General features: G+C 40.7%; 1 protein-coding gene across 1 annotated transcript; it reads left to right on the top strand.

The window, feature by feature from the left end:
* Positions 1-1,261: 1,261 nt before the first annotated feature.
* Positions 1,262-16,958, top strand: LOC143284810 (ras-related protein Rap1). Its single transcript, XM_076591854.1, has 8 exons — positions 1,262-1,337; positions 3,887-3,961; positions 5,784-5,852; positions 9,106-9,162; positions 10,651-10,791; positions 11,355-11,495; positions 12,347-12,453; positions 13,914-16,958. The coding sequence occupies exons 2-7, from the start codon at positions 3,905-3,907 to the stop codon at positions 12,437-12,439; spliced, it is 558 nt and encodes a 185-aa protein (XP_076447969.1). The 5' UTR covers positions 1,262-1,337; positions 3,887-3,904; the 3' UTR covers positions 12,440-12,453; positions 13,914-16,958.
* Positions 16,959-21,726: the final 4,768 nt, after the last annotated feature.

Genomic DNA, 21,726 nt, shown 5'->3' with positions numbered 1-21,726 from the left:
CGACCACCTGGCTTGTACCTCTGGCATGGACACTAATATCTCAGTGTCTATGCTCTGAGCTATCGGGGACCCAAGTTGAATGATGTCTTGGAATGTCTAGAACTAATTTATGAAGGGTTGTAAGCGTCCTTTGTTAATTTTCCCGCCATTAGAAGGGTAGGAATATCTTTCTTCATTCTTGTATACCAAGCTAACTTGGCCTAGTTGGCTAGATTTTTTTTTTTTTTTTTAGGTCAGAGTTTCAGACAATTTTATGTTTACCATTTCGTGAATAATAGTATTGTTGGGACTGAATCTGAGGGTACTACAGTGTGTTGAGGAAGGATGAAAATAGTACCTTGGGAATTTTTCTAAGAGCTTTGGGTCACTTTGGCTCCAACCACTGGAGAGACAACATCACAGAGCAAGCAGGTGCTTTGTGGAAGGGGAGAAACTGAGTGACTTAGGTTCACCCGCAGAATGTGTGTGTGTGAGGCCAACAGGCAGCAGGCACGAGCGCCTGTGGGAACATCTGAGTCCTGGTTTTTGTTTGTTTTTTTGTTTTTGTTTGTTTTTGTTTTTTTGCTGTTGTTTTTGTTGTTGTTTGTTTGTTTGTTTTTGTTGGTTTTGTTTGTTTTGTTTTGTTGTTTGTTTTTGAGGTTTTGGGGAGGATTTTTTTATATAAAGTTTTGGTATGAAAATGAATAAAGAATTGAATGGAGAATTGGACGTGAGTGTGGTACGAGTCTACATGGGTGCATGACACAACAACCCTTCACACCTCGTCCCCCTACATTTTCATTTTCATGAAGAAGTATGATTGCTGCCTGTTGCCAGGCAAGGCAGGGCAAGGCAAGAAATGCACTTCATGTGCCCCTTAGGGGCATAGAAACATTTTCCATCAGCATCTCTGACACACACCATATAACAAAAAGGAGCGATGTCAAAAACAAAAACAAAAAGAAAAAAATGCTCACACGAACAAACAAATAAATACACATTTGCATTTATTTTTCTTGCAATGGAAAAAAATAGATTCCTATCAATATTCAAAGTTTCATTGAAATAAAACATGAATAGACAAATGCTTTAATTTTTAACAATATTCTTTTGTTTCTTTCAGAAAACAGAATTTAATGGTGTTCGGCCGGGTTGCACATAACTATCCTTTTGCCAATTCAAGACTGAAGATTCTGAAGACGCTCTGTGTGCATAGTGTATGTGCGTATAATCTCCACTCCTTCCCCCCTTTCTCTCTCTCTCTCTCTCTCTCTCTCATGCTCGAGGAATGCCATACATCTGACGTCACACATACAGGAAGTAAGGACCCGTCGTGATTTGTTGTGGACTTCCAGCGAGTGAGTGAAATATTTTGTGGAATTTGAGCAATAAGCGATAGTATGTGTATGAAATTTGACCAAAATATATCACCTTGAACTCAGATTAATCGGATTCTTAGCACCCATTTCATGTTACTGATTGAATCAGCGATGAATTGGACTTGGAAGTTGCCATGTGTGTTTGGGAAAGAGTCATCAAGACACATTGACCGTCTTGATAAAGCATACGACGAGTCGTTACGATTACTAGGCAAATGCTAACAAGAGTTCTACATTTGTACAAGTATATACAGACACAGAAAGAAACATCTCCAGTAGATATTGAATGAAGGATGAGAGCTTGTGGAAATCATTTGGACTGAGATAAAAACCTTTCACGGGTCAAACGATGCTCCGGTCTGGGTTCTTTAACCAGTATCTTTCAGGCTGTTGGTTCGGTTTCTATGAATCATGGATGCACGTTTTCTTCAGTAATTTGCACATTATGTCATTTTGTTGTGTTTCATTTGCTTTTTGTTGTTGTTGTTCATTTTCATTTGATTGTTGAGTCAGTTAGTTTGCAAGATTGTATGTGTCAACTGGTGTCTGTTACATGAGCAGGTGGATGGGCGGGGGGAAGGGGAGAGGGGTGGGCGCACTCATTATGAGTGTGACTGTCTGTGTGCGTGTGTTTCTGATACTGATTGTGTTTGTGTGTGTGTGTGTGTGTGTGTGTGTGTGTGTTCCTGATGTAATTAACATAAAACAATCTTAACCTAGTGACTATAGTGGAATTGGAGACATTTTATCAACTGATTTGTTTACACTATTACAGTTTAGATAAGTATTGCTTTTAGTCTGAAAAAATTGCCCATAGCAACATTGATGTTAAAGTCAGTGTTGGCTGGCATGATACCCCTTATGGCTATTTATAGCCATGACTGGCTTTGGCACTGACCCATCCCTTAACTCAAAGCATGAATCCAGTTCCACTTCCAGGCATGATGAAATGTTGATGCAGTGATTCACATAAAAGACAGGTGTCTGAGAAAGTGACACATGTTCCCTTCTTCAGTGATCCAGGATCAAATTGTGTGAGCAAGGTTCTTATTTCTCTGTCTCACTGTGCAGAATAATCTATGTTTTCAAAACAAAAGGTACGTGGTACATGAGCTATCTTGCCATGAAATGAAAGAAAGAAAAAGAGCGAGACACTGATTGATTAGCCTGGTTGCTGATTCTCAGTTTTTCTTTCTTTTCTTTCCAAAGAAATTGTTAATTTTTACTCCCAATCTCAGTGCAAAAATGTGATTTTCTTGAAAGATGATTTTTTAACTATGGAAAACAAGGAGGAAAACGAATTCATTAATGCTGCTTATTTTGACTGTAGATCTCATGAATAAAGATCACCACATTCTGTTGCTCAGTATCAGTGGGGAGGTGGTGGTGGTATTTAACTAAATGAAAAGTGGAGGAGAAGAATAGAATTGGTCTTCATGATGAGTCTGTGCTGAAGCTGACTGCTTAGTTACCCATTCAGTTTTACTGACACTACAGTCAAAAATTACTTTTCCAATGGACAAGTGGAGAGAGCATAATTTGTGCTTGTCAGCCAGAAGGTTTAGTTAATCCTGTACAATTGGGCAAGTTGGTATTTCTATTAAGTCCTTTTTGGTTTAGCCAGGTATATTGATGAGGTAAAATCATATCAGTTTTTGTTTTTTGTTTGATTTTTCTTTGGCTTCAGTTGGATGCATCGTTATCTTTTCTTCACTTTCTTTTCTTTCACCCATTTCTAAATTATGCTTCACATTAGTCTTTTTTATTGGCTACCCCCCCAAAACAAACAAATAAACAAAACACACACTCACAAGTATGCAGTCATGCCCAGTTCTAAGTTTTCATATTCAAGGACAGTTTCTATAGTACATAGGTATATGTCTCCTTTAATGTTTGGTATGTTACATTTGTCAGTGTTTTTAATGGTTCAAACAGTAAAAAGTCTAATGCACATGCCTCGTCTCACTCTTTCCTCCATACCTCACCGCCTAAACCCCCTCCCCCAGCCCCACCCCTTCATCCCATCATAAACCCTCCCAATCCCATCCCCCTGTGAAAGTGTTTCAGTTTCACTGTGTTCTGACAAATCCATACTCGGCACCACATCTGCTACGCAGATGCCTGACAGCAGCATAACCCAACGTGCTTGTCAGGCCTTGAGTGCATGCTTATAATAATGTATATATGATTGTGTAACTATCAACATCATTGTATCAGAGTGGAGTTGTTTTACAGAATTTTGCCAGAGGATAACACTTTAGTTGCCATGGGTTCTTTTTCAGTGCGTGAAGTGCGTGCTGCACACGGGACCTTGGCTTATGGTCTCATCCAAAAGACTTGATGCTCGGTGTGATTTTCCAGTCAAGCTTAGGGGAAGGGGTGAGAGCTGGATTCAAACCCACACCCTCATCGACTCTCTATATTGGCAGCTGAGCGTCTTAAGTTAACCATTCTGCCATCTCCCTCATGTGAAAGTATAGTGTTAGTGTGGGTGGTGTCATGTTGTACATAGATGATGTGGTTCACAGCGACAGAAAGCGGACAGGATGAGGGAATACAAACTGGTGGTCCTGGGCAGTGGAGGTGTGGGCAAAAGTGCTCTGGTGAGTTGTTCTTTAGTTTCAGGCAGGCGCTGAACACTACTTTCTATAGTTTCTTCGTCTTCTTCTTCACTCATGGGCTGCAACTCCCATTTTCACTTGTATACTTTGTACATGAGTGGGCTTTAACATGTATGACTGTTTTTACCCCGCTATGTAGGCAGCTATACTCCGTTTTTGGGGGGTGTGCTTGCTGGGTATGTTCTTGTTTCCATATAATCCACTGAACGTTGACATGGATTACAATGGGTTTTTTTACATGTGTATTTGATCTTCTGCCTGCATATACACAGGAGGGGGGTTCAGGCACAAGCAGGTCTGCACATATATTGACCTGGGAGATCAGAGAAATCTCCACCCTTTACCCACCAGGCACTGTTATTGAGATTCGAACCCAGGCCCCTCGGATTGAAAGTCCAAGGCTTTAACCACTTGGCTATTGCACCCATCATACACTACTTTAATTTTTCATATCTTTGTGCTGTATTGTATTACTTTTTGTCATTTCTCTGTGTGGAATTCAGACTTGTCCCCCCAGGGAGAGAGTGTCACTGCAGTGCACCCCCCTCCCCACCCTACCCACACCCTTTCTTTTTCTTTCTTTTTTTTTTTAATGTGTGTGTGTGACTGTGTGTTAAACTTTTTTTTTTAAATTCACTTTTTGTGGAAATACTTTGTCAACACCAAATTTGGATGGTGGATAGTTTATTTCATTTAAACTTCAGGGATCCACAAGACTTTCTTGGGCTATCACTAGTTTGTTGCTAGGACTTGTGTTTGCTTATGGTTTTTTGTTTTTTTTTAAGGCTGCTTGACCTTATATTTCTATGGTGAAAAGAAGAAGAAAAAAGAGAAAAAATTCTGGACAAAACAGACAGAATGTTGCTAACTGCACCATCGTCAACATGTTTATTGCCTATACTTTAATGAGTTTAAAGAGGGAGCTGAATTAACTAGAATGAACTTGCTGAAAATTCCAGTGACCTTCTTGCCTGAAAAGTCTGTTAGCGTGGGAATCGCTCTGCATGTGATAGCTATGTTTGTCATGAAGTGTGTGAGCGGTAGTCATGGAAAAGATGGGAACAGGGGGGGGGGAAATCAGCAGATAGGATATTGATACATGAATTAATATTGATTAAATGTGGATCCTATATAGCTAGGACTAGGACAGTATAGCACAAACATGCACAATGCTTCAACAGATCTGCAAAGAATGTGTTGTTGTGTTTTTTAACACAAATAATAGTGAGCATAACATATGATTTGGATCAACTTATGCAGTTTAGGCATTGTCTGATTGCAGTTTTCAGTTTTGTTGTTGCACAGCAGGATTGACACATAACTCAGGTGGTTTTGCTTTTGTTCATTTAGTCAGATAAGAAAGAATACACACATATTTTATTTATATACGTGTGTGTGTGTGTGTGTGATTTTCCTGATTGGTGTGAGAAACACAATGTCATGATTTTCACAATGTGTTTTTTTGTGTGCATGATGTAGATAATCTCATTTGATCTTATTGTCACAGAGTAAAGCAGTTTTATTTGTCCACAGTCAAATCAGGTGGTGATGTGTTCAGCCCATCTAACTGCAGAAGGAGAATTTCACTTTTCAGAGCACACTGTCTGTTGGTTCTTAATTGAGACACAGCCAAAGATAAACAGTAAACTTGTTTATGATGTTACATGATGAGTTAAAATATAAAAGACCAATTCACCCACATCTCATTCAGTCTGTTTTTTGAATCTGTATACTGCATCCAATCACTGACACATGTACATGTATTTATGAACCATTCATCATCTATACATTTCTGTGATTGCAGACTGTACAGTTCGTGCAAAACATTTTTGTGGAAAAATATGATCCAACAATTGAGGACAGCTACAGAAAGGTAAATATCTCTGTTACTGTCTTTCTATGGTCTTGAAGTAATATCTCTTTTGCTCTCTCTCTCTCTCTCCTCTCTCTTTCTCATTCTCTCTCTCTCTCCCTCTCTCTCTCTTAGAGTCTCAAATTTGACTATCTGATGGAAAGCTTTGCTAATTCTATATAGAAATTAAGTACCTGATGGAAAATTTTGCTATTTCAGTCTATGAATTGAGAAATTCATATGATGGTACTATTCTCAAAGACGTCTTTCTCCCTCCCTCCCTCTGTGTCTCTGTTGGTCGGTATGTCTGTCTTTCTCTATTTTCTCTATATTTCTTCGTGCATATATGTTATTCTTGCGTTTATGTGTATAATTTCCATGTAGTCCTTTCCATGATTTGTTTGATGTTATGTTATGCTATTTGCAATTCATTTGTTTATATTTTTCCCCAATTTTCTCCTTTAGGGGGCTGGATGGAAAAAAAAACATTGTTGCTTATTCTGTGACCCTCAGAAATATAATTCATTCAAAATTCATTCTCTCTCTCTCTCTCTCTCTCTCTCTCTCTCTCTCTCTCTCTCTCCCTCCCTGGTCTTTCTTTCATCCTGTCCTGTCTTTCTCTTCTCCCCGTTCACGTCATCTTGTTTTCTGTTCACATGGTCTGTAGACCCTGCTTGTTTTGAAGGGCTGCGTAGTCTTTCAGATGAGATGGAAACTGGGCAAGCACTGACGTAGCACACATTAAAGAACCTGTGACAACAAAAGGGTAGTCCCTGGCCAAATTCTGGAGAAAATCCACTCAAATATACTTGTGTTTGTATGCCAGTGAATGAAACCTCACTGAATGATACACGAGTGCTGAGCTTGAACCAAGGATTTGCATATTGTGTTAACTCATTGTGGACGAATTCTTGACAGCCGAGTGTTTCTTGACACTGGCTTTCATGTAGTTGTAACACTAACAGTGAACTCTTGAGTCCAAAACCTGTTTTCCCAATCCATACCTGTTGTGTTTCATGAGTTACTTCTCTTCACTAATTCTTCTGCCCATCTGGTTTGCGGTTAGCAATCTTTGTTTAAATTCTAACTTTGAAAATGTTGGAAAATCATAGAGGTGGTAGATGGTAGAGGAAGTTCCCAAGAAGTTTTCATGGACAGCAAAAATGACATGGAGCCACATGAATTATGTTTGGGCCCAAGTGATCAGTTTTGTTGCAGGAAGTGACCAGACTAAAACTGTAAAAGCTCAATCTTGTCTCATATCGTCCTAACAAGTTTTAGGCCTGTTTGTTGACAAATAGAATCACAGTGGTGCTTTTTGTCCCACTGTCTATTGTCCAATCAAATTTTTAGGTAGCCACCTGCCAGGAGTAATGGTAGCCTGTGGTGGCAGTGTCAAGAATGAGTTGAAGTGTCCAACAAGAAATGTAATGTAAGGTATGCTGAGATGTATGCTGGTGAGGAAGACTGGAACACAATGTGCAGGTTGTCGCTTTATTTCTTGACGGACACAATAGGTTATTGTTTAGACCGCTGGCCTTCTAATCCTGGGATGCTGATTTCCAATCTTGGCTGGTGATTAAAACCTCAAGGGGCAGATTTTTCCCATGTGCAGACCTGGTAGTGCCTGAACCCCCCCCACCCCCCCCCCCCCCCCTTTGTGTGTATACATGTACAGAACATAATGTGCATGTTTTAAGATCCTGTGATCCTTGTCAGTGTTCTGTGGGTTAGAAAACACAAATAAACATACCCAACATACCCCCCTCGCCCCCTGAAAATAGAGTATGGTTGTCTTAATCGCTGGGTAAAAACATCCATACTTGTAAAAGCCAGCCAGTAGGTCATGCAAGTGAATGTGGGATTTTCAGCCCACGAACAGGGGAAAACAAATTGCCTTTTTCTTTACATACAGTGATGTTTGTACAAACGATTTGTACAAAAAACACAAATGTGAAAGAGGGAAAGCGAAGGTGGGGTAGCACCTAAAGTGGTAAAAAAAGATTAGAAAAAACACCAGGTCATAACTAAGCATCACAGTGATGGGAACAAGATCCTGATCAGTGCTTTATAAAAACAAAATGGAAAAAAAAAAAAGGGGGGGGGGGGGAAGCTGACTTCACACCAAGCTGTTTGTCATTGTTAGAGCTGATAATAACAGAATAAATATGATGGTATTGATTTGCTATAGCTCTGTATGTGTGTGTTTTGCTAGTTCTGTCTGTGTGTGTGTGTGTGTGTGTGTGTGTGTGTGTTAGCTGATGTCTGGGCCGGTAAAACAAAATCGTGCTACAGCAAATAAAGGGTGGGTTGGTTGGCCGGCTGTGTGTGTGTGGGCGGCCATTGATCAGGGATGAGTCATCCAGTCCGGCTGTCAGTCACACAGCCTTGGGGGGATTGGAGGAGAGCGAGGTGGGGGGCGGGGGAGAGGGGGGGGCAGGTGGGAGGAGAGGGGGTGTGGGGGGGGGGGGGGAGAGTGAGGATGTGGAGCGGTAGAGCTAAAAGGGGATGCTGTGAAGGTGGGTGGCGGAGGGGGCTGGTTGTGATGATCTTCTGCCTCTTCTTCCATCCCCTTTTGTCCCCACTATTCCTCCAGGTTTCTACCTCCTCAACCCCCCCACCTCCCCTCTCTTGCCCTGCTCTCTTGGTTATCTTTCTTTATTGCGATTTACAGTTTTCTTTGCTTGTGTTTATAATGAGTATTCTAAGGGTTGTTTTTTTTTGTGTGTGTGTGTGTGTGGTTTTGTTGTTGTTTTTAATCAAAAGATTAGATCAGTGTTATTAGATTACCTCTTCCTTGTGTGACATAGCAGAAAGTTTAAGGTTAAGTTTGTTTGTTTTCTGTTTGTCACATTTCATTCACTTACAATACATGACAAAACGCACTCACTGTGTGCATAATGTCTGGACTGACTGATAAGTTACAAATAACCCAGTCCATCAGTATAACATTAACAGTAGTATAAGTTATAACTTATATGCAGCTATATACTATATATAGAGATAATGTGTTACAAATGACCCAGTCCATCAGTATAACAGTTGTATCTATAGGTTATATGACTTTTTTAAAAGAGATAATGCGTTAAACTTGGCACAATCCATCAGCAGAAGACTATAACTGTAGTATAGGTTAAATGTAGATATATATATATGTACAGATAATGTGTCACAAACGACCCAGTCCATCAGTATAACAGTAGAAAAGGTTGTATGTAGATATAGATAATGTTTTACCAAGTGATGCATCAGAAGCGTGTGTGTGTTGTGGCAGCAAGTGGAGGTGGATGGACAACAGTGTATGCTGGAGATTCTGGACACAGCTGGAACCGTGAGTCATTTTGCTTTGGATATTTCTCTGTGTGTGTGTGTGTGCATGTGTGCATGTGCATCATTGTTCAGTTTAAAAATGCCTTATCACACAAAAAAAAAGTTGTATCAAGAGGAGAAAAGTAGAGGTGTTTGTAATGATTTTGTTTTTTTCTTTCAGTGTGTGGTAGTAAATGCATGCTGAGAATGCACACGTGTTATGTGTCCAGCACTATTAACTAACTCTTCTGTCAGCCAGAACATTATTCAGATTTGTCTGAAGTCTTGAGCAGTGTATACGTTAATATATAATGTATTAAGTAATAATGAGAGTGATAATGACACGGCGCAGGAGCAATTCAGGGCCATGTGTGACCTGTACATAATGATAGTGATAATGACATGGTGCAGGAGCAATTCACAGCCATGCGTGACCTGTACATATTGATAGTGATAATGACATGGTGCAGGAGCAGTTCACAGCCATGCGTGACCTGTACATAATGATAGTAATAATGACATGGTGCAGGAGCAATTCACAGCCATGCATGACCTGTACATAATGATAGTGATAATGACATGGTGCAGGAGCAATTCATGGCCATGTGTGACCTGTACATAATGATAGTGATAATGACATGGTGCAGGAGCAATTCACGGCCATGCGTGACCTGTTCATTATGACAGTGATAATGATACGGCGCAGGAGCAATTCACAGCCATGCGTGACCTGTTCATTATGACAGTGATAATGATATGGCGCAGGAACAATTCACAGCCATGCGTGACCTGTTCATTATGACAGTGATAAGGACATGGTGCAGGAACAATTCACAGTCATGCATGACCTGTACACATTGACAGTGATAATGATATGGCGCAGGAACAATTCACAGCCATGCGTGACCTGTTCAATATGACAGTGATAATGATAGGGCGCAGGAACAATTCACAGCCATGCGTGACCTGTTCATTATGACAGTGATAATGATATGGCGCAGGAACAATTCACAGCCATGCATGACCTGTTCATTATGACAGTGATAATGACATGGTGCAGGAGCAATTCACAGCCATGCGTGACCCGTACATAATGATAGTGATAAGGACATGCTGCAGGAGCAATTCACGGCCATGCGTGACCTGTTCATTATGACAGTGATAATGACATGGTGCAGGAGCAATTCACAGCCATGCGTGACCCGTACATAATGATAGTGATAATGATGCAGTGCAAGAGCAATTCAGGGCCATGCGTGACCTGTACATAATGATAGTGATAAGGACATGGTGCAGGAGCAATTCAGGGCCATGCGTGACCTGTACATAATGATAGTGATAAGGACATGGTGCAGGAGCAATTCAGGGCCATGCGTGACCTGTACATAATGATAGTGATAAGGACATGCTGCAGGAGCAATTCACGGCCATGCGTGACCTGTACATATTGACAGTGATAATGATACAGTGCAGCAGCAATAATAATGGTAGTGATGATGAAACGGTGCAGGAGCAATTCACGGCCATGCGTGACCTGTACATGAAGAACGGCCAGGGCTTCCTCCTGGTGTACTCCATCACGGCCCAGTCGACCTTCAACGACCTCCAGGAGCTGCGTGAACAGATTCTCAGGGTCAAGGACACAGACGACGTGAGTTGTTTTGTTTCAGTACAGTCATTTCTGTGTGAGTGAGGGCTTTGCTCCGCCGGATGAAGGAGGACGTATCTGAATGAGGGTGGGGCTTACCTGGATAATATTTTTACCTGGACTTGGGAGGGCTTACCCGCATGAGTAGTGTGTGTACCTGGTGTACCTGGATCAGATTTTACCTGGACCAGGGAGGAGTTACTTGATGAGTAGTGTGTTTGAGTGTGTGAGAGAGAGAGAGACTGTGTGTGTGCGTGTGTGTGTCTCTTGTTTGTGTGTGTGTGTGACTGCATGTGTATGTGTGTGTGAGAGACTATGTGTGTCTCTGTGTGCATCGTACATGTGTGTGTGTGTGTGTGACACTTGTGACTGACTTAACGTGAAAGCGCTTTGATCTGTCTCTGCACAAGATTTAGCGCTATATACTTCTTTGTTTGTGCACTGCAACTCCCACGTTCACCCGTATGTACAGGAGTGGGGTTTTACGTGTATGACTGTTTTACCCTGCCATCGCTATACAAATACTAATTATTATTATTATTATTGTGTGGCGGTGTCCCCCCCAGGTGCCAATGCTGCTGGTGGGCAACAAGTGTGACCTGGAGGACGAGCGTGTGGTGGGCAAGGACCAGGGCCAAAACCTGGCTCGCCAGTTCAGCTGCGCCTTCCTCGAGACCTCCGCCAAGGCCAGGGTCAACGTCAACGAGGTACGTGTCGATGTGTATGGGCGTGTCTCGGGATGTGTGTATGGATGTGTGTGTATGTGCATGTCAGTGTGTCTGAGTGTGAGTGTGTGTGTGTGAGTGTGTGTGTGTGTATAACTGTGTGGATGTCTGCATGTGTGTGTGATGGAATGCATGTCTGTGTGTGTGACTGTGTATGTGACAGAATGCATGTCTGTGTGTGTGACTGTGTGTGTGTGATGGAATGCATGTCCGTGTGTGTGACTGTGTGTGCATGTGTGTGACTCTGTGTGTGTGCGTGACGGAATGCATGTCTGTGTGTGTGACTGTGTGTGTGTGTGGTGTGTGTGTGTGACTGTGTGTGTATATGTGGCAGAATGCATGTCTGTGTGTGTAACTGTGTGTGTTACGGAATGCAATTCTGTGTGTGTGACTGTGTGTGTGTGTTATGGAATGCATGTCTGTGTCTGACTGTGTGTGAATGTCCATGTATGTGAATATCATTATGGGTATCTGTATAATAAGGAATATACCCCCACCCTTGCAGTTCTGTAGCATCTATTTATGTCAGTACTAGAATTCAACAGGTATTTTCTTCTCTTTTTTTTATAACTTTTTTTTAAGTCAAGTCGATGATTTTGTATCTGTGTACATTTGTGAGCCTAAGGTTTCTGCAGTACACTGTAAGCAGAAGATCACAGAATCTCATAAAGAGATTTCACACAGCTGATGTGACATTAAAAAAAAAAAACAACGTTTTTGGTGTTACTGGTTGTGTAATTATGTGTAGATTATGTATCATTTGGTTTAAATAATGTAATGTGATCATGTGGAGAAAAAAACCCACTTAATTGTTCCTTTTCTTTTCCCTCCAGATATTCATGGACCTTGTACGTCAGATCAACAAGAAGAGCCCTGAGCAGAGCGGGAAGCGACCCAGCTCCTCAAAGAAATGCACTGTCCTGTGATCGTCTCTCTCTCCGTGAGTTGATCTGCACCTGGGCTTAGGTGCATGAACAGTCTTGTCAGCGTTAAGCAGAGATGCCAGCTGTTACAATTTTGCCATATTTTGTTATGTTCGGTCACAGTTTGTTCCAATGTTACGCCAACATCAAAATTGTACCTACGATTTCCTTTTTGCCCACATAGCATGGTCACATGCTTTCCTGTCGTAACATTACCCAAACACACTGGACATACCAATCACGAGGCCAGGGCAGTCACTTCAAACTTTGGTCTCCTGTGATGATGTTCAGCTAATCACGTGCATGTTTACATTGAAACAGCATTGAGTGGACCAATCAGCTTAATCGCTTGCCCAAACAAGAGAGAACGTGGCTGAATCAAGTTGCGTCTCGGTCAAACAGTGTCTGTGCCTAGTGGATCAAGCTAAAATGTCCATTTGCTGATGTGGCTTGGAGATTGAGTGTTCCTACCAAATTCAAACTGTTCCTACCAAATTTCCTGATTGTTCCTACAAACACTTGACAGGGGTTGGCATGTCTGATTAAGTTTGTGGCATAAAGAATGTTCCAAAGTCTACACTATCTGGTTGCGGTTTTCCGCAATTTATCTTTATTCTTATCTTATCTGTCTATTATAATCAATGTGCAGTATAGTAGGCTATGTTTATAATTATATTCAAATAATGTTTCTTCATTCTTTCTGTTTTTACATTAAGAATACTAGTTATTACCTGCAGTGTGTGGATGTATGTATGAAACAGTGTATGTGATATTTTTTACATTTGTATCTTCGTAATATTTGTAAAAGCTGTTGTTGACTTTTACAGTTATGGTCCCCATGTTGTTTACTTGCCTATGTTGTGATAATGCACCTGACCAAATTTCTCCAGTTGGAGATAATAAAGTTACTCTTATCTTATCTTATCTTATCTTATCTTATCTTATCTTATCTTACTTTGATTCCATAGACTAGAAAATTTAGGATGCTGAGGAAACCTAGCACTGCTTGGATTGCTTCTGCAAGTCAGCCCAGTTCTCTGCATTTTAACAAAGCTTGTATCATGACTTTATTTGGCTGTCTTTTTTTAAAAATCAAGAGAGAGAAGTTGACTTTTCTTGACATGTGAATTAGGATGAATTCAGAGCTCACTCACGAACACACACATACAGACACATGTTCAGTAAACCTGGACTTTTTCTATTTTGTTTTGTTTTTTGATTGCGAGTTTTAACATTGCAGTCGGAACATTAAAGTAATTGCAAGCGCATTGGAAAACTGATGCATTGTGTATGTATTGTGCATGCCATTATCACTTCTTTTTTCTTTTCTTTTTTGTACTTTGTTTAGGTCTGATAGTGATATGGTGATAAAGTATGCAAAAGACATATATTTGTTTTAGGTCTGAAATGGTTAAAATGATAAGAAGATGCCATGTGTTATGTACTCAACCCTGATGATGATGTTGCTGTTTGGCAGACACTCGGGCAGGAGGAAGAAGAGGGCACAGCGGTCGGCAAGTGGTTGCCTGAACAGGTTCAAATCTTGGGATCAATGTTTCAACACTCCCTTCTCCTTTCTGCACTTCCATCTTGTGGGTGACCACTTGTCCCCAGCCAGCATCGGGAATGGTTCCCCCTGGCCGCACTCTCTAGCATATGGCTGTTCTGTGTAATGCCGGCACAAGTTGTCAACCGTATTGTAACTGATTCTGAATGTTCCTGCAGTTCCAGCGCTGTTGTTGTTTGGGTTGTTTTTGTGTGTGTGTGTGTGTGTGTATGTGTTTTTTTTGTATGTGTGTTTTATTTTTTGTTGTTGTTTTTTTTTTCTTGTACCTTTCTGCTGTGAAACAAGACTGGTGCCAGTATTGTAATCGTTCTTCTCCGCTCAGTGGACAGCACTTCTTGACCTTCCGTCTTTCTCGTAACCCTCTGCCTCCTGAGTGTGTCTGTGGGAGGTGTGTGTGTAGGGGAGCGAGTGTGTAGCTATGTGTGTGTGTGATGTATGTTTGCTAAATCAGTGTGTGTAATAATGGTTTTATATTTAAAAAAAAAAAAAAAAAAAAAAGTATTTAGCGGTTTGTATGAGCATGTTGGGGTATACATATATATATGGGATGTGTGCATTTTTTATGGCCTTTTTTTTCTTTCTTTTTTTTTCCCCTCCAGTATCTTAGGAGAGGGTTGTTCAAATCAGCTGAAAAAACAAATGCAACTTTGCGATTAATTAAGGTTGAACTGATAGAAAGTGGTTGGAGAATTATTTGTCTCTTGGATCAGGTTTTTTGACAGTGCCAGCAGAAATGATCAGATGTTGATTGCTTACTATACAGTAGAGCATGTGTCTACACGATTCGGGTGTATTTTTGTGCAGGATTCAGTTTAGGAAGTGGTGCAAATCACAAATAAGTGTTTGCTTTTTTTGTTCTGGTATCTTGTCGACAAAGCTGCTGCTTCAGTCATTTCTGTGTTCATAGATCTGTAAATTTTTATCTTTTAGTCTATGTCGAGTGGGGTTTTGTTTGTTGGAAGAAAAGGACCATTTTACAGTCAATACTCAATTATCTTTCTATTTTGGATATACGTAACTTGTAATGGAAACAGCTTTGCAAGAAAATGCATCATTTTGTGTTTTTATATATTTACATAATCAATATAAATCATGTAACTATTAACTTTATATATGTGTTCGTGCATGGTGTGCTCATTTTGGTATTTCATTTTTTTTCTTCAGTACACTTGTATGACTTTTGACATTTTCTCTGTGCATGAAGTGTGTGTGTGTGTATGTGAAGGTGTGTATGTGTGTGTGGATCCACCATCAAACCAAAATATCCTTCAGCTTTTGGTCAGAATTCCCAGCAGATGCCCCCAATCTAAAGGAAAACAGTTTGAAACCTTGCTCATAGTGTGCAATCGACAGTGTTTTAAAAAAGATGTGCGGTAATGTTGTTTTACTTTATTGATGTGGCCAGAAGAGCAAGTGGAAAGTAGCCAGGTTTTCCAGCTGATTTATCACAGTGTCTGTATTTGCATGCTGGGTGAACGGCAGCCAACCATCTGTTAGATGTTGTGTTTTTTTTAATACCATTTCCTCCTCTTCTTTTCATTTTACATAATGGGCCACAAGGAAATCTCTGGCCAATTTGATACTTGTTGCAGTGTGCTCAGAGGGAAATGTATTCAGATGACTGGCTTGGAGGAATAAATGCCTCTTTTATCCCATTACAAAATGAATCATTTCATTTCTCACTAAAATAAGTGGAATCTTCATGATGAAACCAGGACAAATACTGGGCTTAGAATATATACTTGTGGACAGTGAATTTGAGTAGGGATTGTTTTTGTGGGGGTGAGGAAGGCGCCAGGGATCAAATCAACGGTCAAGATTTTTTCAGGCTGTTTAGGGACCAGATCTGCTCAGGTTCTTTTGTGCCCACATACCCCAGTTATATATATATAATACAGAATGTTAGATGAACTAATTTAAAAGGATTGAAGGTTTCAAAGGGTGCTGGAGACATTGGTGTGTCAGGGTGTGATCGATCACAAGGTCTGCTTTCCATCCCAATCCACCCGTTTTCTGTGGGTTTTGGTAAACACTTTGCATTGTCCACACCAGCCACAAGATCTCACACTGCTTGAGTGACTAGTGTTACCTCTGTTTGTGTACCCATGAGAACTACCGTTGTCGGTCTTTGACTCGTCCATTTTAACACACCTGTTTAGTCATATGGTTGGAGTGTTTTGTACACGTTTTGATGATGTCACTTTTTTTTTTTTTTTTTTTTTTTTTTTTTTTTTTTAGTTCTATGTCTGTACCATTGTGGAAGAATCACTGTGTGACCTGGGACAAAAAAAAATCCAAAAAATCTCACCCTCAAGACAGACCATCACTCTCCATATGGTGACAAAGAAACACTACCAATTTAGTTCAAAGGTCCATTGGTCCTTTATGGCCATTGGGGCAGTGAATTCATGTTTACTGTATCCAGGGCTCAGCATAGGAAGTTGGGGCCCAGTCCTCTCCTTCCATCGTTTTAACTTCCCCTGAACAAAGTCAGGTACCCATTCACACCTGGGTGGAGTGAGGAAATTCAGTGCAAAATGCCTTTCCCAAGGACATGACACCAGGCCAAAAAACAGGATCTTGGGTGAACACTGGATAAGAAGTCCAATGCCAAACTGAATCTGCCATGGCGCTGTCCACACCAGTATGACACCAACAGAAAAGAAATGTGCTTCAGCTTGCTTCACTGGCTCTGCTGTCAGTGTTGAAAACGAACACAGCATCATACTGCATGGACAGGAGAGAGAAGCTGTGAAGTTCTTCCATGAACCCTGCAATGATGTATGGTTCTGTATATATATATATATATATGGTTGTTGTTTTTTCTCCACCCTCCTTCCTCTCCTCCATCCTCTGCTCTCCAGAATGAATGAATGAGTGTCATTTATTATCTTCCATAATGTTTTCACAGTAATGCCCTTTGACTCCAATTGCAATAAATTGTATCCAAATACTTGTGGCTGCCTTTTTTGTTTACACACCTGTCATTTCTCTGCTCAAGATTTTGGTCTTTTTTTGTTTTGTTCTTCTGCTCTTTTCCATCTGTTCCTTCTGGAACTTGAGATGTGAAAGGTACCATGTGGCAAGTCAAGGGCTAAGTCAGTGTGATAACAGGAATGATATGCTGAACACATACAGCTTGGTTTGGCGGAGTTTTTTGTTTGTTTTTTTTTCTCCTTTTTTGTGCCCAAGAATTTGAGACATTTTGTTTTCTATAGAATAATGATGGCAATGACAATGCTGCTATGGGGGGTCCATCTTGGTTTGCGACTGACAAGGCTATACTTTTAAAACATCCTGGCGTCGAACAGGTTGAGAGAGAAGGACACTCACAGGAGGTCAGGCAGTTTGAGCAACATTCCCAAAGACACGTTCGTGAAGTGGTCAGCTCTCAACTGTGTGATCCTATCTTTCCATTTGATCCTATAGCACATTCGGCTCTGAATAAGAAGCAGTCATGGGCAGAAAAACCCACATCTTCTGGCGCTCAAACCTGCATCCACCTGTCAGTCTGTGATGCTAACCACTTCAGCATGGCAACTGGTACATATGGTAAATCTTTTGTGCAAAGATTTTTTTTTTCAAAAAAAAGGTTGTATGACCTAGGCTATACAGGGCCCTTAGTGTCCTGAAAAGTCATTACAAGACCCGACATTTTGAAATTCATTTAAGAAAACCTTACATTAGTTACAAGTGCTTGCTAACTTTGATACTCAACATTTTAAAATTCATATAAGAGAGCCTTACATTAGTTACAAGTGCTTACTAACTTTGATGCCCAACATTTTGAAATTCATATAAGAAAGCCTTACATTAGTTACAAGCGCTTACTAACTTTGACACCCAAGATCCTTACAAGTCCTTACGCCAGCTAAAAAATTCGAGGAGAGTAACTCAACAGGATATTCCAGCCTAGAAATATAAATTTTTCAAAGTCTCATTTTGTGAGAAAGTATGGCATCTGTGTCCGCCATAAACGGTGCTTGTTTTTAAAGTTGGCTCAAATTCAATTCGTTAAAGATTCCAAGGAAGCGTGCATTTCAGGATCGTTTGCTGAAGACAAAGAACAGAGATCAAAGAAATTATGTATGGTGTTCAGTTCGTGACATATCACTCCCATTTGTCTTCGGTTGGTGAATGTCCTTACAAAATGAAGAATGGTCCTTTCATAACATTCTGAAGTCCCAAGGAACCCTGCCATAGTTTTTAACGGATATTAAGGCAGTGAAAGTGCAGCACCCATTCACACCTGGATGGGAGTGAGGAAAATCAGAGTAAAGTGCCTTTCCTAAGCCAAGACAGCCCTGAATAACTTACGTAAAGGGCATCAGCCAACATGTGGTTCAAACCCCACACTTTCTGCCTTTCCCAAAGTCACAACATCTGGCTGAAACAGGGCCTCTGATCACTGTTGTGCAAGACCAATGAAAGCATGTTGGTCCCTATCTTCAAGTGAGAACATGTGTCTTCAGGAGACGGCAATCACAGACTTCTCACCACACCCTGCCACTTTCTTACCCTGCTATGCTCTTCACACATAAACCACTTTTTTTTCTTTCTTTTTTTTCCAAAGTGGAGACTGGAAAAAGCAAACAAGTATACTTAGTTACCATTGTTGCTTACCTAACCTGGCAACCCCCCACACCCCAGAAAATCAATTGGCACAATCTGCAGAGATGCACTAACACACAACTTCCAAGCTTTCTGTTCTGCATACTTGCATTCTCTCCCAACACATTTCTTCCACATTTTTAGGACATTTATTAGTAAACACTGAAAATATTTCGTACCATGATTCATATACCCATACACACATCAAAACAACAAAGCAAAAATCTTTTTTGACTATTTTTTTTTCCTGCCTGACAACATGTAAAACAACCGAACAATAGACAACAGCTTCCAAGAGCAAACCCAGACATTCCCCCCCAAAACATGCCCAATGCAGACCACTGTCCTTCCATAAGCAGAACAACAAAATAATCAAATAAATATGTACAGAAGATAACAGTGGTGTACTCCACCAGTAATAATCCCCCTACCCCATCCCCCACAAAATCATTCAACAATCTTTATCTGGAATCTTGGTTTCGACAACAGTGATGGCAACCTCACAACTTCAAGGTAGGGAGTAAACTGCATGCATGTATTCACAGAATGCATGTGATCCACTTTTGTTGTGACAGTGTCGGTCACCCCACTTCACATGTCATTTTCCTACAAGGTGTGAAACTAGAGCATAGACAACAAGACTAACTTTTATCACCAATGTTCTCCATAGATCATAAATAACACTTCAAAACAGCTCCATGAACAAAATTTGTACAAATATAGAAATGACTATATAACAATACAGACGTCAGGTAGTTGGGATCAAAATCAATATTAATAAGATATAACATTATTTTTACCAAAAGTTCAATTTATCTACCTTGAAAATGAAAAGTGACATATATATATATATGTGTGTGTGTTGTAACAGAGGACCTAGAGAACAAGAAGAGTAGCGCCCCTTGAGATGACAATCGAAGGTCAACTGCAGGCCTGCCAGCGACTCCCAAGAGAATAAACCAATGATTATGATTGGTGAAAAGATCCTTACGCAACTGCAACCATACACTAAGGAACAAAATGAGCTGGTGCTGACATCAAGATTTGGACCATACTGTGAGACTGAAAAAGCACATCACACTGTCCTGATGTCTCACCATTATCGTGGGTATTAAAGAAACAACCCCCTCCCCTTGCTATCATCATTGGCTCTGGTATATATTCACCTCCCATGTGGGAATCCCCATCTGTGTCATGTCTATGGACATGTCACGAACTGCACAAAACCCTCTGCACCATATGCTACACTGAACTGGGTGCACACATTCCCCAGTCACAAAGCAAGTATGTGTTCATAAAGTGAGCACTTGAACATTATCCAGCTTTCCTGTACTTGTGAATCAACTTTATGTTGATCTGTCCTGTGGGGATAGTAAAATACTTTTGTTTTGAGCCCTCTTATCCATGTGGGTGTGCCATTGTTTTCTGAGCTGCACGTCTCATCATCACTCACTGTGTACAGTGCAGTCATCGAATCGTGACTGGAGGTGAGCTTGTGTGATGTTTGGCTAGAATATGTCTCATGGCTAAAAAGTTGAGTATGTGCTGGCAGCAGTCCTAAGGACACCAGCAAAGCAGACAGGTTGAAAGGAAAGTTTTACAGCTAAACTGAGGAAATGGAATGACACTTAACTAGAAGACAGCACCGCAGAAGCCTGCAACATAGTGGATCCACAGAAGTCAACACAGCATGAGACTTAACAACAGCAGAGGAAGTCAACAACACACGACAGAACGGTCGTGGAAAGGACTGGCCACAGAACAGCTCAGCAGGACTCTGTGTGTGGCTGTTTTATGTTGTGTTCTGTGTTCCATGTTTAGTTTGCTTTATTTGATATAATGTGAAAAATGGAAATTTGTCTTTGCGTGGAACAAAAGGCAAGTGATTGCTGAGTCGCTGAGAAATCTTTCTCTTTGTTGTGTGCTTGTTCTGTGTTCTGTCCAGTGTCACAGGTATAGATCTGCACTCAGTCTGACTGCCTTGCACTACATCCTCCATCCTATCTTTTCTAACTGTCCGGTGTCTCCTCTGGCAGAGTGGCTTGTCACCACTGTCACTGAGTATCTACTGATGGCTGTCACAAGTGTGAAGTTTATCACAAAGTTGCGAATCTTTTTTCTCCTCTTCCAAGCTCATTGCTCTTGCCACTGTTGTCATACTTGGATTCTTAAACCTTGGATGAGGAAACACTGGATCATTTGAGCATTTGACAAGATTCTGATTTCAGTGATGAGGCCATTGCTCAGTCGTTCTAATCTGAATTTTGGGCATACAGTGAATGGAGTTACTCCAGTCACACTGGAATGGAATTCTGAGCTGCAGCAGGATGAGTTAAACAGGTCCTTTACAAGCCCAGAATGAATGGAGATTTTGAGAACTACATCAGTGACTGTTCAATGTGTCATACTTTTAGCACAAATCAGCAGAAAAAGACAAAGAGCCACTCGGTACTGACATTCCTGTCTTACCATGGCAGTATGCTGCAGCTGTTAAGTTGGAGTTGAATGAAAATGACAACTTTGTCACAACTGACTGCTATTCTGATTTTTCTGAGGAAGTCTTAAAGAAGATGAAAGCCCATTCTGCAAGACATGGCATTCTACTTCTAGAATGACTCACGACAGACAATGGCCCACCATTCAACTCATCCAGGTTCAATGAGTCGGCCAAGAGTTAGGGATCTGAACACATGAACAGTTCTCAAAGATACCCACAATCAAATGGAAAAGCTGAAAGTACCATCAAACTACCAAAAAAACAACAACAAAAGAATTGTCTGTGCAAAGCATGTCACAGAGGACAAGAGCGAAGACCCTTTTCTGGCTTTATTGGAACCAAGAAATATTCCATCAACAAATACTAAATTCTTCACCAGCTCAAAGGTTATTCAGAGGGTAAACATTAAATTTTCCATTTGGAAAGTTGTTGAGACCTCTGATCACTCAGGTGAAACATGGGTTACAAAAACTGAAACAGAAAAAAAGAAAAGAAAAACACAACAAAAAACGGTCGACTACTATAACGAAGGAGCAGTCAAGGTTCCTGAACAAAATCATGGGCAGCCAGATTTTAGTCACCTGGTGCCAAGATATGGATCCAAGCAAACAAAGA

Source organism: Babylonia areolata, chromosome 8, assembly GCF_041734735.1.
Source record: "Babylonia areolata isolate BAREFJ2019XMU chromosome 8, ASM4173473v1, whole genome shotgun sequence".
NCBI classification, from domain to species: domain Eukaryota; kingdom Metazoa; phylum Mollusca; class Gastropoda; order Neogastropoda; family Buccinidae; genus Babylonia; species Babylonia areolata.
Note: the sequence above shows the minus strand (reverse complement) of the source record. Positions and strands in the feature narration are given on the sequence as shown.

Bases quoted from the DNA above. Each gene is read 5' to 3' on its own strand.
- LOC143284810 (XM_076591854.1), top strand. From the start codon at position 3,905: ATGAGGGAATACAAACTGGTGGTCCTGGGCAGTGGAGGTGTGGGCAAA. The intron at 3,962-5,783 runs GTGAGTTGTTCT...CTGTGATTGCAG, and splicing joins GTGTGGGCAAAAGTGCTCTG to ACTGTACAGTTCGTGCAAAA. The intron at 5,853-9,105 runs GTAAATATCTCT...GTGTTGTGGCAG, and splicing joins TTGAGGACAGCTACAGAAAG to CAAGTGGAGGTGGATGGACA.